This window comes from Muntiacus reevesi, chromosome 9, assembly GCF_963930625.1.
Source record: "Muntiacus reevesi chromosome 9, mMunRee1.1, whole genome shotgun sequence".
NCBI lineage: Eukaryota > Metazoa > Chordata > Mammalia > Artiodactyla > Cervidae > Muntiacus > Muntiacus reevesi.
This window is the reverse complement of record NC_089257.1, coordinates 9,595,027-9,608,670: the sequence shown is the minus strand read 5'-3', so window position 1 is coordinate 9,608,670 and position 13,644 is coordinate 9,595,027. Positions and strand designations below refer to the sequence as shown.

The window sequence follows — 13,644 nt, the reverse complement described above, 5'->3', positions numbered from 1 at the left end:
CACTCTCTTAGTGACTTTCAAGTATAGAATATTGTGAAAAACAATTAAGAAAATGTATCTGGCTCAGAGAGTACTTTGGCCACCAGATGCGAAGAACTGACTCTTTGGAAAAGATTGAAGGCTTTCCCCTGCTGGGAAAGATTGAAGGTAGGAGGAGAAGGGGACGTCAGAGCATGAAGCTGTTGGATGGCATCACTGGCTTGATGGACGTGAGTTTGAGCAACCTCTGGGAGTTGGTGAGGGACAGGGAAGCCTGGTGTGCTGCAGCCCATGGGGTAGCAGAGAGCTGGACATGACTGAGCGACTGAACTTGAATTTACAGAGAAACGGTCTGATTTAGATAAATATGTTGTGAGTTACTGAATTGCTAAATGTGCTGAGTCTAAGGACTTTCTAGGGCTCATGTATAAAATCAACTTCACTGACCAGAGCAGAGCAGGATCCTAATATCTTCCACGTGATAAGGGAGCATCTGTATCAATTGAGATGAATGATGAATTCAAATCACTGTACTACACTGAGCCTCCTAGAAACCACCATAAGTTTAATTTTAACACATGCCTTAGAAAAGTACAGCGAATAGAAAACAGAAGTATGTGCTTACATAAAACCACATGTACATGCACAAACACATGTAGACACTAGGAAATTTATTCTAATAGTTGGGAATAACAAAAATTCTTTGAATCCTTTTGTATATGCTATTGTTCCTCATTTGACTCTCTTTACTTGTCCTTGCAGAGTCCTAACTCATTCTAAGGTATGGTGCTAGTTGCTTAATTATATTTGTAATTCATCTCTTCCCCTTGGGAAAGGCAGATATTTCCCCCCTCTGGGTGCTAATGTATATATAGCACATAGAAGCATGATTAGCCCTTGGAAGGCAATTTCTAAATATGTGTTGAACATTGCCATACTTTTATTCTTTTTAGAGACACACAGGGAACATCTTGAAGCCCATCACCTAAAGTATAGGATTCATATTGTACAGAAGCCTGAAGAGAAAGAATTGCATAGTCTTTTCCACATCCTTTGTAGGGCATGTTTTACATCTTTGTTCCTAAAACTGTAAATCAAGGGATTTAGCATAGGGATAATGAGAGTGTAAAATATAGATGCCATTTTATCTGTGTCAAATGAATGGTTGGACTCTGGCTGCACATACATGAATATCAAAGCCCCGTAGAACACTGTGACTACCGTCAGGTGAGACCCACAGGTAGAAAAAGCCTTGCGCCTGCCTTCAGCAGAGCTCATCCTGAGAATGGATGCAAGAATAAGAAGGTAAGAGACAAGAACTATCAGAAGAGAGAAAATCAAATTAAAACCAGCTGAGATAAGAATAATCAGTCCAATTTCATTTGCATTTGAGCAGAGCAAAGATAACAAGGGCAGACTGTCACAGTAGAAGTGCCTGATGACATTATAGCCACAGAATGATGAGTCAAATATCTTTACAGCGATAAGAAGAGACTCAAATACGCTATAGAGATACGGCATTGCCACCAGCACCTGGCACACCCTTTGCGACATGACCACTGGGTAAAGCAGAGGGTTGCAGATGGCCACGTAGCGGTCATAGGCCATTGCTGCCAGAATGAAAAGCTCACTAATAATGAAGACAAGAAAGAACGTGAGCTGTGTAGCACAAAAGTAATAGGAGATTTCATTTTGATCTGCCACAAAATTTACTAACATTTTGGGGCCCACAGTTGTTGAATAGCCAAGATCAGTGAAAGCCAGGTGTCTGAGAAGGAAGTACATGGGTGTCTGCAGCCTGGAGTCCACCTTAGTGAGGATGATCATGCCCAAGTTGCCCACCGCTGAGGTCACGTAGATGATGAGGAAGAGCCCAAACAATGGAGCCTGCAGCTCGGGGCGGTCTGTGATCCCCATGAGGATGAATTCGCTCAGCACGGTTCCATTCTGTGTTTCCATCCAGGTTTATGAGGAAACCTGTTCTGGGTAGACACAGCAGCAGGGTCAATAGATTTGGTGTAAAATATCCTCTTAGATGGGCTAGTATGCAGAACTGGTAAGTAAGATAAATTTAAATTTCCAGTTTAGAATATTTAAAAGTAAGTCCACCTGCCACACATTAAAATATGCATAAATAGAGACAGAAGGAAATACGAAGGTAGATCAGGTCTTCTCAATTAGAGTGATTTTACTCCCCCAAGAATATTTTTCCACTGTCTGGAGACATTTTGGCTCTCATAAGTGAGAGTTGAAATGCTATTGGATTCTAATGTTTATAGGTCAGTTAAAGAGCTCAATATCTTAACATGTCAAATATGCAGCCTGTAACATTATTGAGCCAGTAGTCACAATAGTATCCAGGTTGACAAACACTATAGTATAGGTATAGAAACATAGACAACTAGATAAAATAATAATAATAATTAATAATTAATAATAAATAAAAAAGAAACACAGACAACTAGACAGACATATGCAAATATAGATAACAAAGCAAAACCGAGAAGTTAAACAATCATAAAACTTTAGGTATTATGGATAATTATTGCACTATTCCTTAAAGTTCTATTTTTATTCTTTATAAGATATAACCACATAATGGCATTTTAAAAATTCATCAATCTTAGGATATAGTTCAGTTCAGTTCAGTTGCTCAGTTGTGTCTGACTCTTTGAGACCCCATGGATTGCAACACACCAGGCTTTCCTGTCCATCACCAACTCCTGGAGTTTACTCAAACTCATGTCCGTTGAGTCGGTGATACCATCCAACCATCTCATCCTCTGTTGTCCCCTTCTCCTCCCGGCTTCAGTCTTTCCCAGCATCAGGGTCTTTTCAAATGAGGCAGCTTTTGCATCAGGGTCTTTTCAAATGAGGCAGTACTTTGCATCAGGTGGCCAAAGTATTGGCATTTCAGCTTCAACATCAGTCCTTCCAGTGAATATTCAGGAGTGATTTCCTTTGGGATGGACTGGTTGGATCTCCTTGCAGTTCAAGGGACTCTCAAGAGTCTTCTCCAAAACCACAGTTCAAAAGCATCAGTTCTTTGGCACTCAGCTTTCTTTATAGTCCAACATGACTACTGGAAAAACCATATCCTTGACTAGGTGGACCTTTGTTGGCAAAGTAGTGTCTTTGCTTTTAAATATGCTGTCTAGAATATAATGCATATATTAATGATACAATAAATTTTCAATTCAAAAATCCCAACATTCATATAACCCACTACTCAAAACATAGTCTGTGAAAGGTATTTTTCCTTCAGATGGTACTGACTCAAATTTAGCACACTTGACAGGTATGAATAAGTGTATGACTAAAAAATGGATAATGGACCACAGTGGAAATTAAATTTGCTTACATGGTGAATCATACCAGGGCATACCTGACTATTATAGGACACGTATGTCTGTGTATAGGACATATATGTCTGCAAATTCAGTTTCTGCAATGCCTTCATTTATGGTGAGAAGAGGGCAGCAGAGGATGAGATGGTTAGATAGCATCACCAACTCAATGAACATGAATTTGAGCCAACTCCAAGAGACAGGGGAAGATAAGTAGGCACAGCATGCTGCAGTCCATGGGGTCGCAAAGAGTCAGACAGGATTTAGCGACTGAACAGCAACTACTAAGGGTTAATCTGGGTCAACAGTGTGGATTATTAAAACGCTTTATGACCATGTGTAATGGAAAACAGTGTGCACAGTTTTGGGGAAAGATTCACGAAGAGTCAATAATTCAATGGGTCTATCTTACATGGAAAGAGTTCTCAAATGTCAAATACATAGTTTTGTGGGGTTTTTTAATGTTTATTTGTTTCTAATAGTGATAGTAACTTACCCAAAAGAGATTTTCTTCCTCATATAAACATATTCTCTGGACTGTGGTTTTATGTCTCTGTCAGGGCTATAGTGATGGGTGAGTGAGGAGCTGGTCAAGTAGGATGTAATACATGTAATTTATTTCAGTTCCCACCCCATCCTCATCCCATAATCAATGTAGATTCTACGTCACAGAATTAAGGTGGAACTTGGCGAATGTCTCTGAAATATTGTGGGTACTGGTAGCATACTGTGCCACAGGAAATGTTATGTTTACCTGTAATGAGTTTCTGAGTTGACTCCTTCCTCTATTTCTTACACAGCTGTGAGAGCAATATATGGATTCCCTCACCTTTGAGGCTCTCTCTGAGGAGATGTCAAGCAATTTGCTGATTAGCCCTAATGCCTAGGAGAACACAACAAAGTGTCTGGAGGTCTTTCAATAATCGCCAAGGACAATTTATATTCACCAGTGAGAAAGTTTAGTACTTATTTGACTCCTATTTTTCACTCTTAGTTAACTTCCCACTTTTAGCACATGGGGCTCTTCATTCAAATGTTGTATTAATACATTTAGGAAAGGCCCGTTTCCACAATGTTCTCCTCAAAGGGGTGACATGGTAGAGACATGTCAAAATTCTTTTTTAATATATCATTTTTTAAAAAAATTAAAGGGAGTTAAAATTACACATTAGGTAAATGTGGCTTGTTATTTCCTTGATTTAGTTGGTTTTGCTGTTTTTCTTCACTTCTGAGGCAGACATTAGTTGCTCATTTTTCTCATTTCATAGTTAGTTGCCATTTTCGACTAGTTACAACTTCTTTTGCTTTTTTTCCCCTTAATGGCATAGTGCAGCATTTCCTTTATTTCATTCTGTCCAATTCCAATCCCTATTCTAATTTTCTTTCCCATCTAGGAATATTTTATACTATGAGCTCAGTATGTCTTATAATGTATTCAGATCTTTGATTTCTTTAACCAGCATAATTTTCAACATACACATCCTGCACATTTTCTGAGTTTCTTACTATTTCATTACCCTTTGTATTGTAAATGGCATATGTATATGTATATGTGTATGTATATATACACAAACATGCATACATAATCAGTTGTTTCAGTTGTATCTGACAATTTTCAACCATATGGATTGTAGCCCACCTCTGTCCATGGGATTTTCCTGGCGAGAATACTGGAGTGGTTTGCCATCTCCTCCTCCAGGGGATCTTCCAAACCCAGTGATCAAACCCACGTTTCCTGTGTCTCCTACATTGCAGGCAGATTCTTTACCACTGCACCACCTGGAGAGTCACATATATGTATATTTTTGGTTCTTGCATGTTATACATTATATCAATATATTCATATATATATGTGTATATAATATATGCATTGACAAGATATTTGCTTGTTGAGTTTGTATCCTTTTATCTTGCTGAACTCACAATTGTGAGGGGATTCCTGAACTCACATTCATAATAGTGTTCCTTGAGGTTTTCTGTTAGAAAACATGTCATTTGTAGTTATAAGAGAATCTAATTTCTTTGTTTTTCCCACATTGTATGCCTTGTATGACATCTTTTGTTAATTTCTGAGATTTCTTGTTTGATCTGCTTTGTGCAACTATATATGAATCTTCATTTTAGAATTTTTTTGCAACTAAATTTTAGATTATCTGATCTTTGAAGTCTGTCATCCTTTACTATGCTTAATTATTTTTGAGAGTCATTATATTTTTGTGTGTACCAATAATTTATTACTCTTTAGAGCAGCACAGAATCCACTTGTCACGATTTACTTATTCATCCTCAGTATAGAAACATTTAGATGGTTCCCAGGGTCTAACTAATATAAATAAAGCTTCTAATGACATTTGCATACAAAGAAATCTGCTGTCCTTTCTCTCGGGTAAGTACAAGGCAGTGGAATGGATAAATATTATATCACAGGTGAGATATGTTTAAAGTTTTAAGACAACTTTTTTGGTATTTTTATTGAAGAATAACTTACTTATAATGCTGTGTTAGTTTTAGGTGTATAGCAAAGTGATTCAGTCATAGGTAAACATTTATATTTTTTTCATCTTCTTTTCCCTTAAAGGCTATTACAAAACATTGAGTATAGTTTTCTGTACTATGCAATAGGTACTCATGGCTATCTATTTTATACACAGTCATGTGCTTATGTCAATCCCAGACTCCTAAACTACCCTCTTTTTCCCCACTCAGGTAGCCATCAGTTTCTCTTCTATGTCTGAGGGCCTATCTCCATTCTTTATACAGTTTCATCCACATTACTTCTTTTCATATTCCACATATAATTGACATCATACAGCATTTGTCTTTCTCAGCCTGGTTTATTTTATTGAGTATGATTGTCTCTAGATCCATCCATGTTGTTTCAAATGCCATTATTTCATTTATTGTTACTTATTTTTATGTCTGAGTACTATTCCATTCTGTAAATATACCACATTTTTTGTCTGTCATGTCCAACAGTTTGTGACGCCATGGACTGCAGCACGCCAGGCCTCCCTGTCCATCACCAACTCCTGGAGTTTGCTCAAACTCATGTCCATCGATTCAGTGGTGCCATCCAACCATCTCATCCTCTGTCGTCCCCTTCTCCTCCTGCCTTCAATCTTTCCCAGCATCAGGGTTTTTTCCAATGAGTCAGTTCTTTACATCAGGTGGCCAAAGTATTGGAGCTTCAGCTTCAGCATCAGTCCTTCCAGTGAATATTCAGGACTGATTTCCTTGCGCTTTCCGAGGAAACCAGCTTGGGCTTCCCTGTGGCTCACCTGATAAATAATCCACCTGCATTGCCAGAGACCTGGGTTTGACCCCCGGGTTGGGAAGATTCCCTGGAGAAGAGAAAGGCTACCCACCCTAGTATTCTGGCCCAGAGAATTCCGTGGACTATATATATACATATATCCCAATATAAATGGGCAGAAGGTCTAAATAAACTTTTCTCTAAAAAGATATACAGATAGCCAATGGGCACATAAAATCATGCTCAACTTTGCTAATTATTATAGAAACACAAATCAAAATAGAATGAGATACCATCTCACATACAGTCATCATCAAAATCTCTACAAACAATAAATGCTGAAGAGGGTGTGGAGAAAAGGAAACCCTTCCACATTGTTGATAGAAATGAAATTGGTATGGCCAACATAACAAACAGTATGGAGGTTCCTCAAAAAACTAAAAATAGAGCTCCTGTATGTTGCTGAAGAAAAGAGTGAATCTTAAATGGATTTAAAATATTTATACCATTTTATTTTCTACTAACAATGTGTAAGTTTAGGTTCCTCCAAATACTCACAAACTACTATGTATTCTAGTTGACATATAGTATTATCTATTTGAAATCTAAATTGAAAGTATTCAATATGTAATGACACTGAGCATCTTTTTATGGTATGTAGCAGTTCCTGATTTTTACATTTATATTCTATAGAAAGTAGCATATTTTCTGATATATTATGTATCAACTTAATAATGTGATTAAGTTTTAAATGAATGAAAAATATACAAATGTGTAACTCAGTATTTTTTTTTTTGGTTTATAATCTGAAGGATAACCAAAGGTGCTCTAACATGTGTTCTAGGAGTGGGACATCAGGTTATGTTTATTCACAGTCTATCTTTTCAAATACATGTGCTGTTTGCATTCCTGTGGATTTCTGCTCATTATACATCATCTCAGATGTGCATATTTTTATGTTTATATATGAATAGATGAGACATATATATATACATTCATTAATAATTTTAAATGACCTATAAAGTATAACTAATAATTATTCTCACTTGATTATTCTTATAAATTATTTTATTCAAATTTGTTTTGTAGCATTGATTATTTTAAATCCTGATTATGTACATAGAAAACAGTCCAATATCTCTATGATGTAAATAAATCTATTGAATGTTAAAAAGTAATCAAAATAAGCAAAAACGAAATTAGGAAAGTTAAAGAGTTATGTAAGAAGTATGTTCAAAAGACATGGCAGATTTATAGAATACAGAATATTACACTACACTTTCACTAGAACTATCACCTTTCAAATCATAGAATCATCTCATGCTGCTTTCTCTAAGCAGGATCACCAAATGCATAGAGTCAAACAATGTATCTTAATCAAAACATGATACACATTTTAACCAAATTTGTGGCAAGTGAGCCAAATGAAAGAGAGGCAAGACTCCTATTTGTCATAGAGTAGACTTCATACTGCAGTCCATGGGGTCGCACAGAGTCGGACACGACTGAGTGACTTCACTTTCCCTTTTCACTTTCATGCATGGGAGAAGGAAATGGAAACACACTCCAGTGTTCTTGCCTGGAGAATCCCAGGGATGGCGGAGCCTGGTGGGCTGCCGTCCATGGGGTCGCACAGAGTCGGACACGACTGAGCGACTTAGCAGCAGCAGCAGCAGCAGACTTCATATGTAAGGAGACAAAAACAACTAGAATATTGCTCATTTGTTAATGTGTTCAGAGCACTCAGAAGTTTAACTGGTGCACAGAAGTCAGTCGCTAAATGTATGTAGAAATTATTTATCCTTGCATTTCCCTCTGAGAAAACTTTAAAAATTTCAATGTTCATAGCCCAATTCAAGGAACCACACAGCAAAATGAACTTAAGAAAAGATATTACATAGTTCTTCCCATAGTCTATGAACAGCATATTTTACATCTTTGTTCCTCAAGCTGTAGATCAAGGGATTTAACATGGGGGTAATCAGCATGTAAAATATAAGTGCGCTTTACCACCATTAAAGGAATGACTGGACTCTGGTTGAACATATGTAAATATCAAAGTCCCATAGAACACTGTAGCCACAGTCAAGTGGGATCCACATGAAGAGAAAGCCCTGTGCCTTCCTTCATCAGAGTTCATCCTGAGAATAGCTGTAAGAATAAGCAGGCCAGCCACAATAACTATTAGCAGGAATGAAGTTAAATTAAAACCTGCAAAGATCAGAGTAATCAGTTCAATTTCACGTGTATTTGAACAAAGCAAAGATATCAAAAGGAGACAGTCACAATAGAAATGTCTGATTACATTGTAGCCACAGAAGGATAAATTACAAATTTTTATAGTGATTAGAAGAGACAAATGTGCTATAGACATAGGCGATTGCCACCAGCATCCAGCATGCCCTTTTTGACGTGATAACTGTATAGAGAAGAGGGTGACAGATGGCCCTGTAGTGGTCATAGGACATTGCTGTCAGAATAAAAATCTCACTAGTAATGAACATAGTGTAGAAAGCTCCCTGAATGGCACAAAAGTTGTAGAAGATTTTATTTTGATTCGCAAGAAAATTTGCCAACATTTTGGGTCCCACAGTTGTTGAATAACTGAGATCAGTAAGGGCCAGGTGTCTGGGAAATAAGCACATGGGTGTCTGCAGCCTGGAGTCCACCTTAGTGAGTGTGACCATGCCCAGCTTGCCTGCTGCTGAGGTCACGTAGATGATGAGGAAGAGCCCAACAGTGGAGCCTGCAGCTCAGGGTGGTCTGTGACTCCCGTGAGGATGAATTTGCTCAGCACTGTTTGACTGAGCTTTTCCATCAAGGTTTACCAGAAAACCTATTCTGGATAAAGACATACGCCTAGTCAGTAGCTGTCATATAGTATCATCTGGTAGTGTTTAGTACACAAAACTCATACAAATATGATAAATTTGAATCTTTAGTTTGGGGTATTTTAAAATGATCCTGACTGCCACAGTAAATATATATAACAAAGATAGATACATGATAGATAATCAGTGATGATAGAAATAGGGTTGGCAATAGAAATAAATCAGTGGTTTTTCAACTTTTGAAGATCTGTTCTCCAAATAACTTTGATAATCTTTTGAGAAATTTGTTTTCAGTAATTGCAGATATTGGAGGGAGGCTACTGCTGGTCTCCATTGGTTAGAGTCCAGTGATGCTACTGGAATCAGCATCTCAACACCAAAAACAAAAGTTTACCAAAAACACAAAATATCAACAGGGTCAAGATTCACAAAGACTTTTATAGACAGATGTAAATAGATACAAAGATATAGGAGGTAGAAATGAAAAAAATAGTAACTATTTTATATGTTAATTTTACAGATAATAATTAAAATTTTAGGATGTCATTTATATAATGATAACATAATTGGGGATTCCAGGTGGCTCAGTTTTAAAGACTCTTTCTGCTAATGCAAGAGAGCTAGTTTGATCTTTGGGTTGGGAAGAACTCCTGGAGAAGAGAATGGTAAGCCCTCTAGTATTTTGGCCTGGTAAATCCTGAGGACAGAGGAGCCTGGTAGGGCGACAGTCCATGGAGTTGCAAAAGGTTCAGGCATGACAGTGGCTAAAAATCAGCAACAACATAAATACATTATCAAACTACAGGCCCTGATGGCTCAGACAGTAGAGAATCTACCTACAGTGTGGAAGACCTGAGTTCAATCCCTGGGTCAGGAAGGTTCCAAGGAGAAGGAAATGGTTCCTCATTCAAGTATTCTTGCTTGGAAAATTCCATGGACAGAGGTTACAGTCTGGGGCTGCAGAGTCAGACACAACTGAACGACTAACACTAACTAGCTAATATATGTTAGTTACATAATGAAAACTAAAACCAAATTTTAATAATCTATGGAAACATTCAAGCAGTTTATAGTAAAAGTCTTGTGAGACCCTTTTTGAATGCAGATGGTGCAGGATGAAGCAGTTAACACTTTTGATATAGGACTTAAGCCTTCAAAAGAAATCTCTAACAGATTGTAGTAGAAATTACTTGTGTATATCCTGGGAAATACTCCAGGAAATAGACATAGATAGATAGAGTCAGCTGTACATACAATTGTGGTATATGTAAAGGAATGCTTTGAAAAAAATGATATAACTAATCTTACTCTATGTTTCCATACTGGAAAAACCAGCTCTTCCTTTTTTTGCAGAATTTGTGGGAAGATAAATGAGAAATGTTTCAGCGTGTCAATAGTATTTGGAAATATGCCTCAAATATCATGTATTTAGTGTGTTCTTAGTGTGTTTATTTGGGGATCAATTATCTGATTATTATTTTTTAAGACTATCCATTTTGAGAAAAATATATGTATTTGTTTCAGATTCCCCTGGAAACTGAACATGTTATATATCATAATACAACCATAAGCCTGAATACTTAAAAAATTCCTAACCACCAAAATTTGTTTTTCATGTCAATGTAAGATAGAAATACCCATTTTTGCTTTTAAAATATCAGAAAAAAAAATCAAATTTACAGATTTTTAAAATTTTGTATTAATTCCCTGGTAGCTCAGCTGGTAAAGAATCCACCTGCAATGCTGGAGACCCTGGTTTGATTCCTGGGTCAGGAAGATTCACTGGAGAAGGAATAGGCTACCCCCTCCAGTATTCTTGGGCTTCCCTAGGGGTTCAACTGGTAAAGAATTCACCTGCAATGCAGGAGACTTGGGTTTCATCCCTGGGTTGGGAAGATATCCTGGAGAAGGGATAGGCTACCCACTCCAGTACTCTGGCCTGGAGAATTCCATGGACTGTATAGTCCAAGGGGATGCAAAGAGTCAGACATGACTGAGTGACTTTCATTATTAATATTTCTGAGAAGAAAATAAGAAAAACGTCATAGACCAAGATTGACGAAAATTTATCTGGAAACTAACCACTTGCAGCTTCATGATTCTGCCATGATTTTCATTTTTATTCTTAACCCTTTAGTTAGGTTTCTTGTGTTACACTTTTCAATTCTTATCTGCATACTTAAGTATTTATAAAAGCATAAATATTACATAAATAACATGGCACTGATGTTTCAAAGATGCTCATCTGTGTTTGTGAAAATATTTGTATAATTAGTTTGAAGAAAAAGTGTTGAGGTCCTATTCTGCTTGTATATTAACAATAGCAAGGTGTACACAGAATTAAATCAGAAATTCTCTTATTTTGCTGTGGTTTATCATAAAACAAAAGTATTTTCTTAATAATATCTTCAGAATTATTATTAAAATATGACACTACATGAGCTATCCTGCTTACCTGTCATGAAACCTCTGTCTTGGCTTCCTCATATGCTTTATGACATGCAACGTAAGAACAATTTATGGATTCTTTTCCATCCTCTGAGACTCTCCCTGAGGAGATGCCAAGCAATTTCTTGATTGCCTCTGAAGCATTTGAAAGCTTAATAGAAACAAGGGAGCGGGTATTTTTATTTGTGGTCCAGGACAATTTATATGCACCAATGAGTTAGAATATTTACAGGTATTTTTGTGTTCCATTTTACTTTTTACTCTTGATTAATTTTCTTCTTCACATGATGCTAAAGTTTATTTTCTGTGTCTATGTGGCAAGACTATGCTACCCAGTTGTTTAATAAAATATCAGTCAAGGTGTCACTTTTTTAGAGGTGATAAACTTTTTGAGCAGTAGATTTTGAGTACAGCTGATTTCCTTTCAGAATATGGTGAGACTCTTTCAATCAAGAGTGAGGAATCCCAAAGAAAAAGGAAGTTTGTTTTCAGATTGCCACAAAAAAGTCTGCCTCAGTTTCCTGCATTTGTCCTCAGCATCAGCTAGTGCAATCTGCCAGCCTGGCCCACAAATTTCTGCCTTACCAGCTCCCATTATAACATTGCACACTTTCTTAGAAACATCTATGTATCTGTCTATCGTATATCTATATTATGCTCCCTGGAATACCCTAGTACAGCCATATAGGAATCTGGATTAATATATTTCATCCACAAGACAAACCCGTCGGCATTCCTCTAGCCCTCCAATAGTCTCTCTCGTTAGATGACAAAAGCTGTGCTGAATTGCTGTTCTATGGGGGTTTTTTAAATGTTTAAATGAAATAAAAATAATAAATTTTGTATATATATTCTTTCCTTTTTCTAACTCTATGGAGGGAAATTAGTTACTCTCATTTCTCACTCCCACTTCACACTGAGTCATCATCTATCTGTTTTGGACTTCTCTTGCCCTGCATTTGTCTTTGTACTTGCTGACTGCCGTCATGTCCGACTCTTTGAAACCCTGTGGACTGCAGCCAGACTCCTCTGTCCATGGGATTCTCCAGGCAAGAGTACTGGAGTGGACTTGCCTTTGACACATTTCAATATTTCTTGCTTCTCCATCATGTCCAATATCCTCTCCAGCTCTTCTTATCTACCTTGACATATGTTCTGATGTGTCTCACATAATCCATATATTCCACAAGAATGTAACTTGTTAATGAGCTGTAAATGTCCATTGTTGAATATAATTCAGTAGTTATTTGTGGTTTATCTATGCTGTAACTTTTCGCTATTTATTAAGCTAAAATTCATGGATTTTTTCTTTATTGATTTTGTCTTTATGGCCAAGTAATCTACAACCAAGTAGGAAATAACTCTGTAATGGAGAAAAGATGGTCTCTTCAATAAATGATGGTGGGGAAAATGGGCAACTGTGTGTAAAAGGATTAACTTAGAACATTCTCTATCACTATACACAGTAGATTAAAGGTCGATATGTAAGACCAGATACTATAAAACCCTTAGAAGAACATATAGGCAGAGCACTTTTTGATTTAAACCACAACAATATCTTCTTCAATCCATCTCCTAGAATTATGGAAATATAGACTACTCTTTCTTATCCCACATTGTCCCAGGTAGCCTTAAACTTGATATTTAAATATTTTTATGTTGAAGTAATTATAGGATCACAAGAAGGTTTCAAAAAAAAGAACACAGAGTCTTCTGTCCATTTTAGTTCTAGTGGTAACAACTTGCATAAAGCGGTACAATTTCATAACCATGAAACTATCAATGT

The 13,644-nt window shown here is 36.9% G+C and overlaps 1 protein-coding gene across 1 annotated transcript; it reads right to left on the bottom strand.

Moving 5' to 3' along the window:
• Positions 1–978: 978 nt before the first annotated feature.
• On the bottom strand, positions 979–1,938 carry LOC136175526 (olfactory receptor 8K3-like). The gene has a single exon (XM_065945800.1). It carries the CDS (start codon positions 1,936–1,938, stop codon positions 979–981), a length of 960 nt encoding a protein of 319 aa, XP_065801872.1.
• Positions 1,939–13,644: the final 11,706 nt, after the last annotated feature.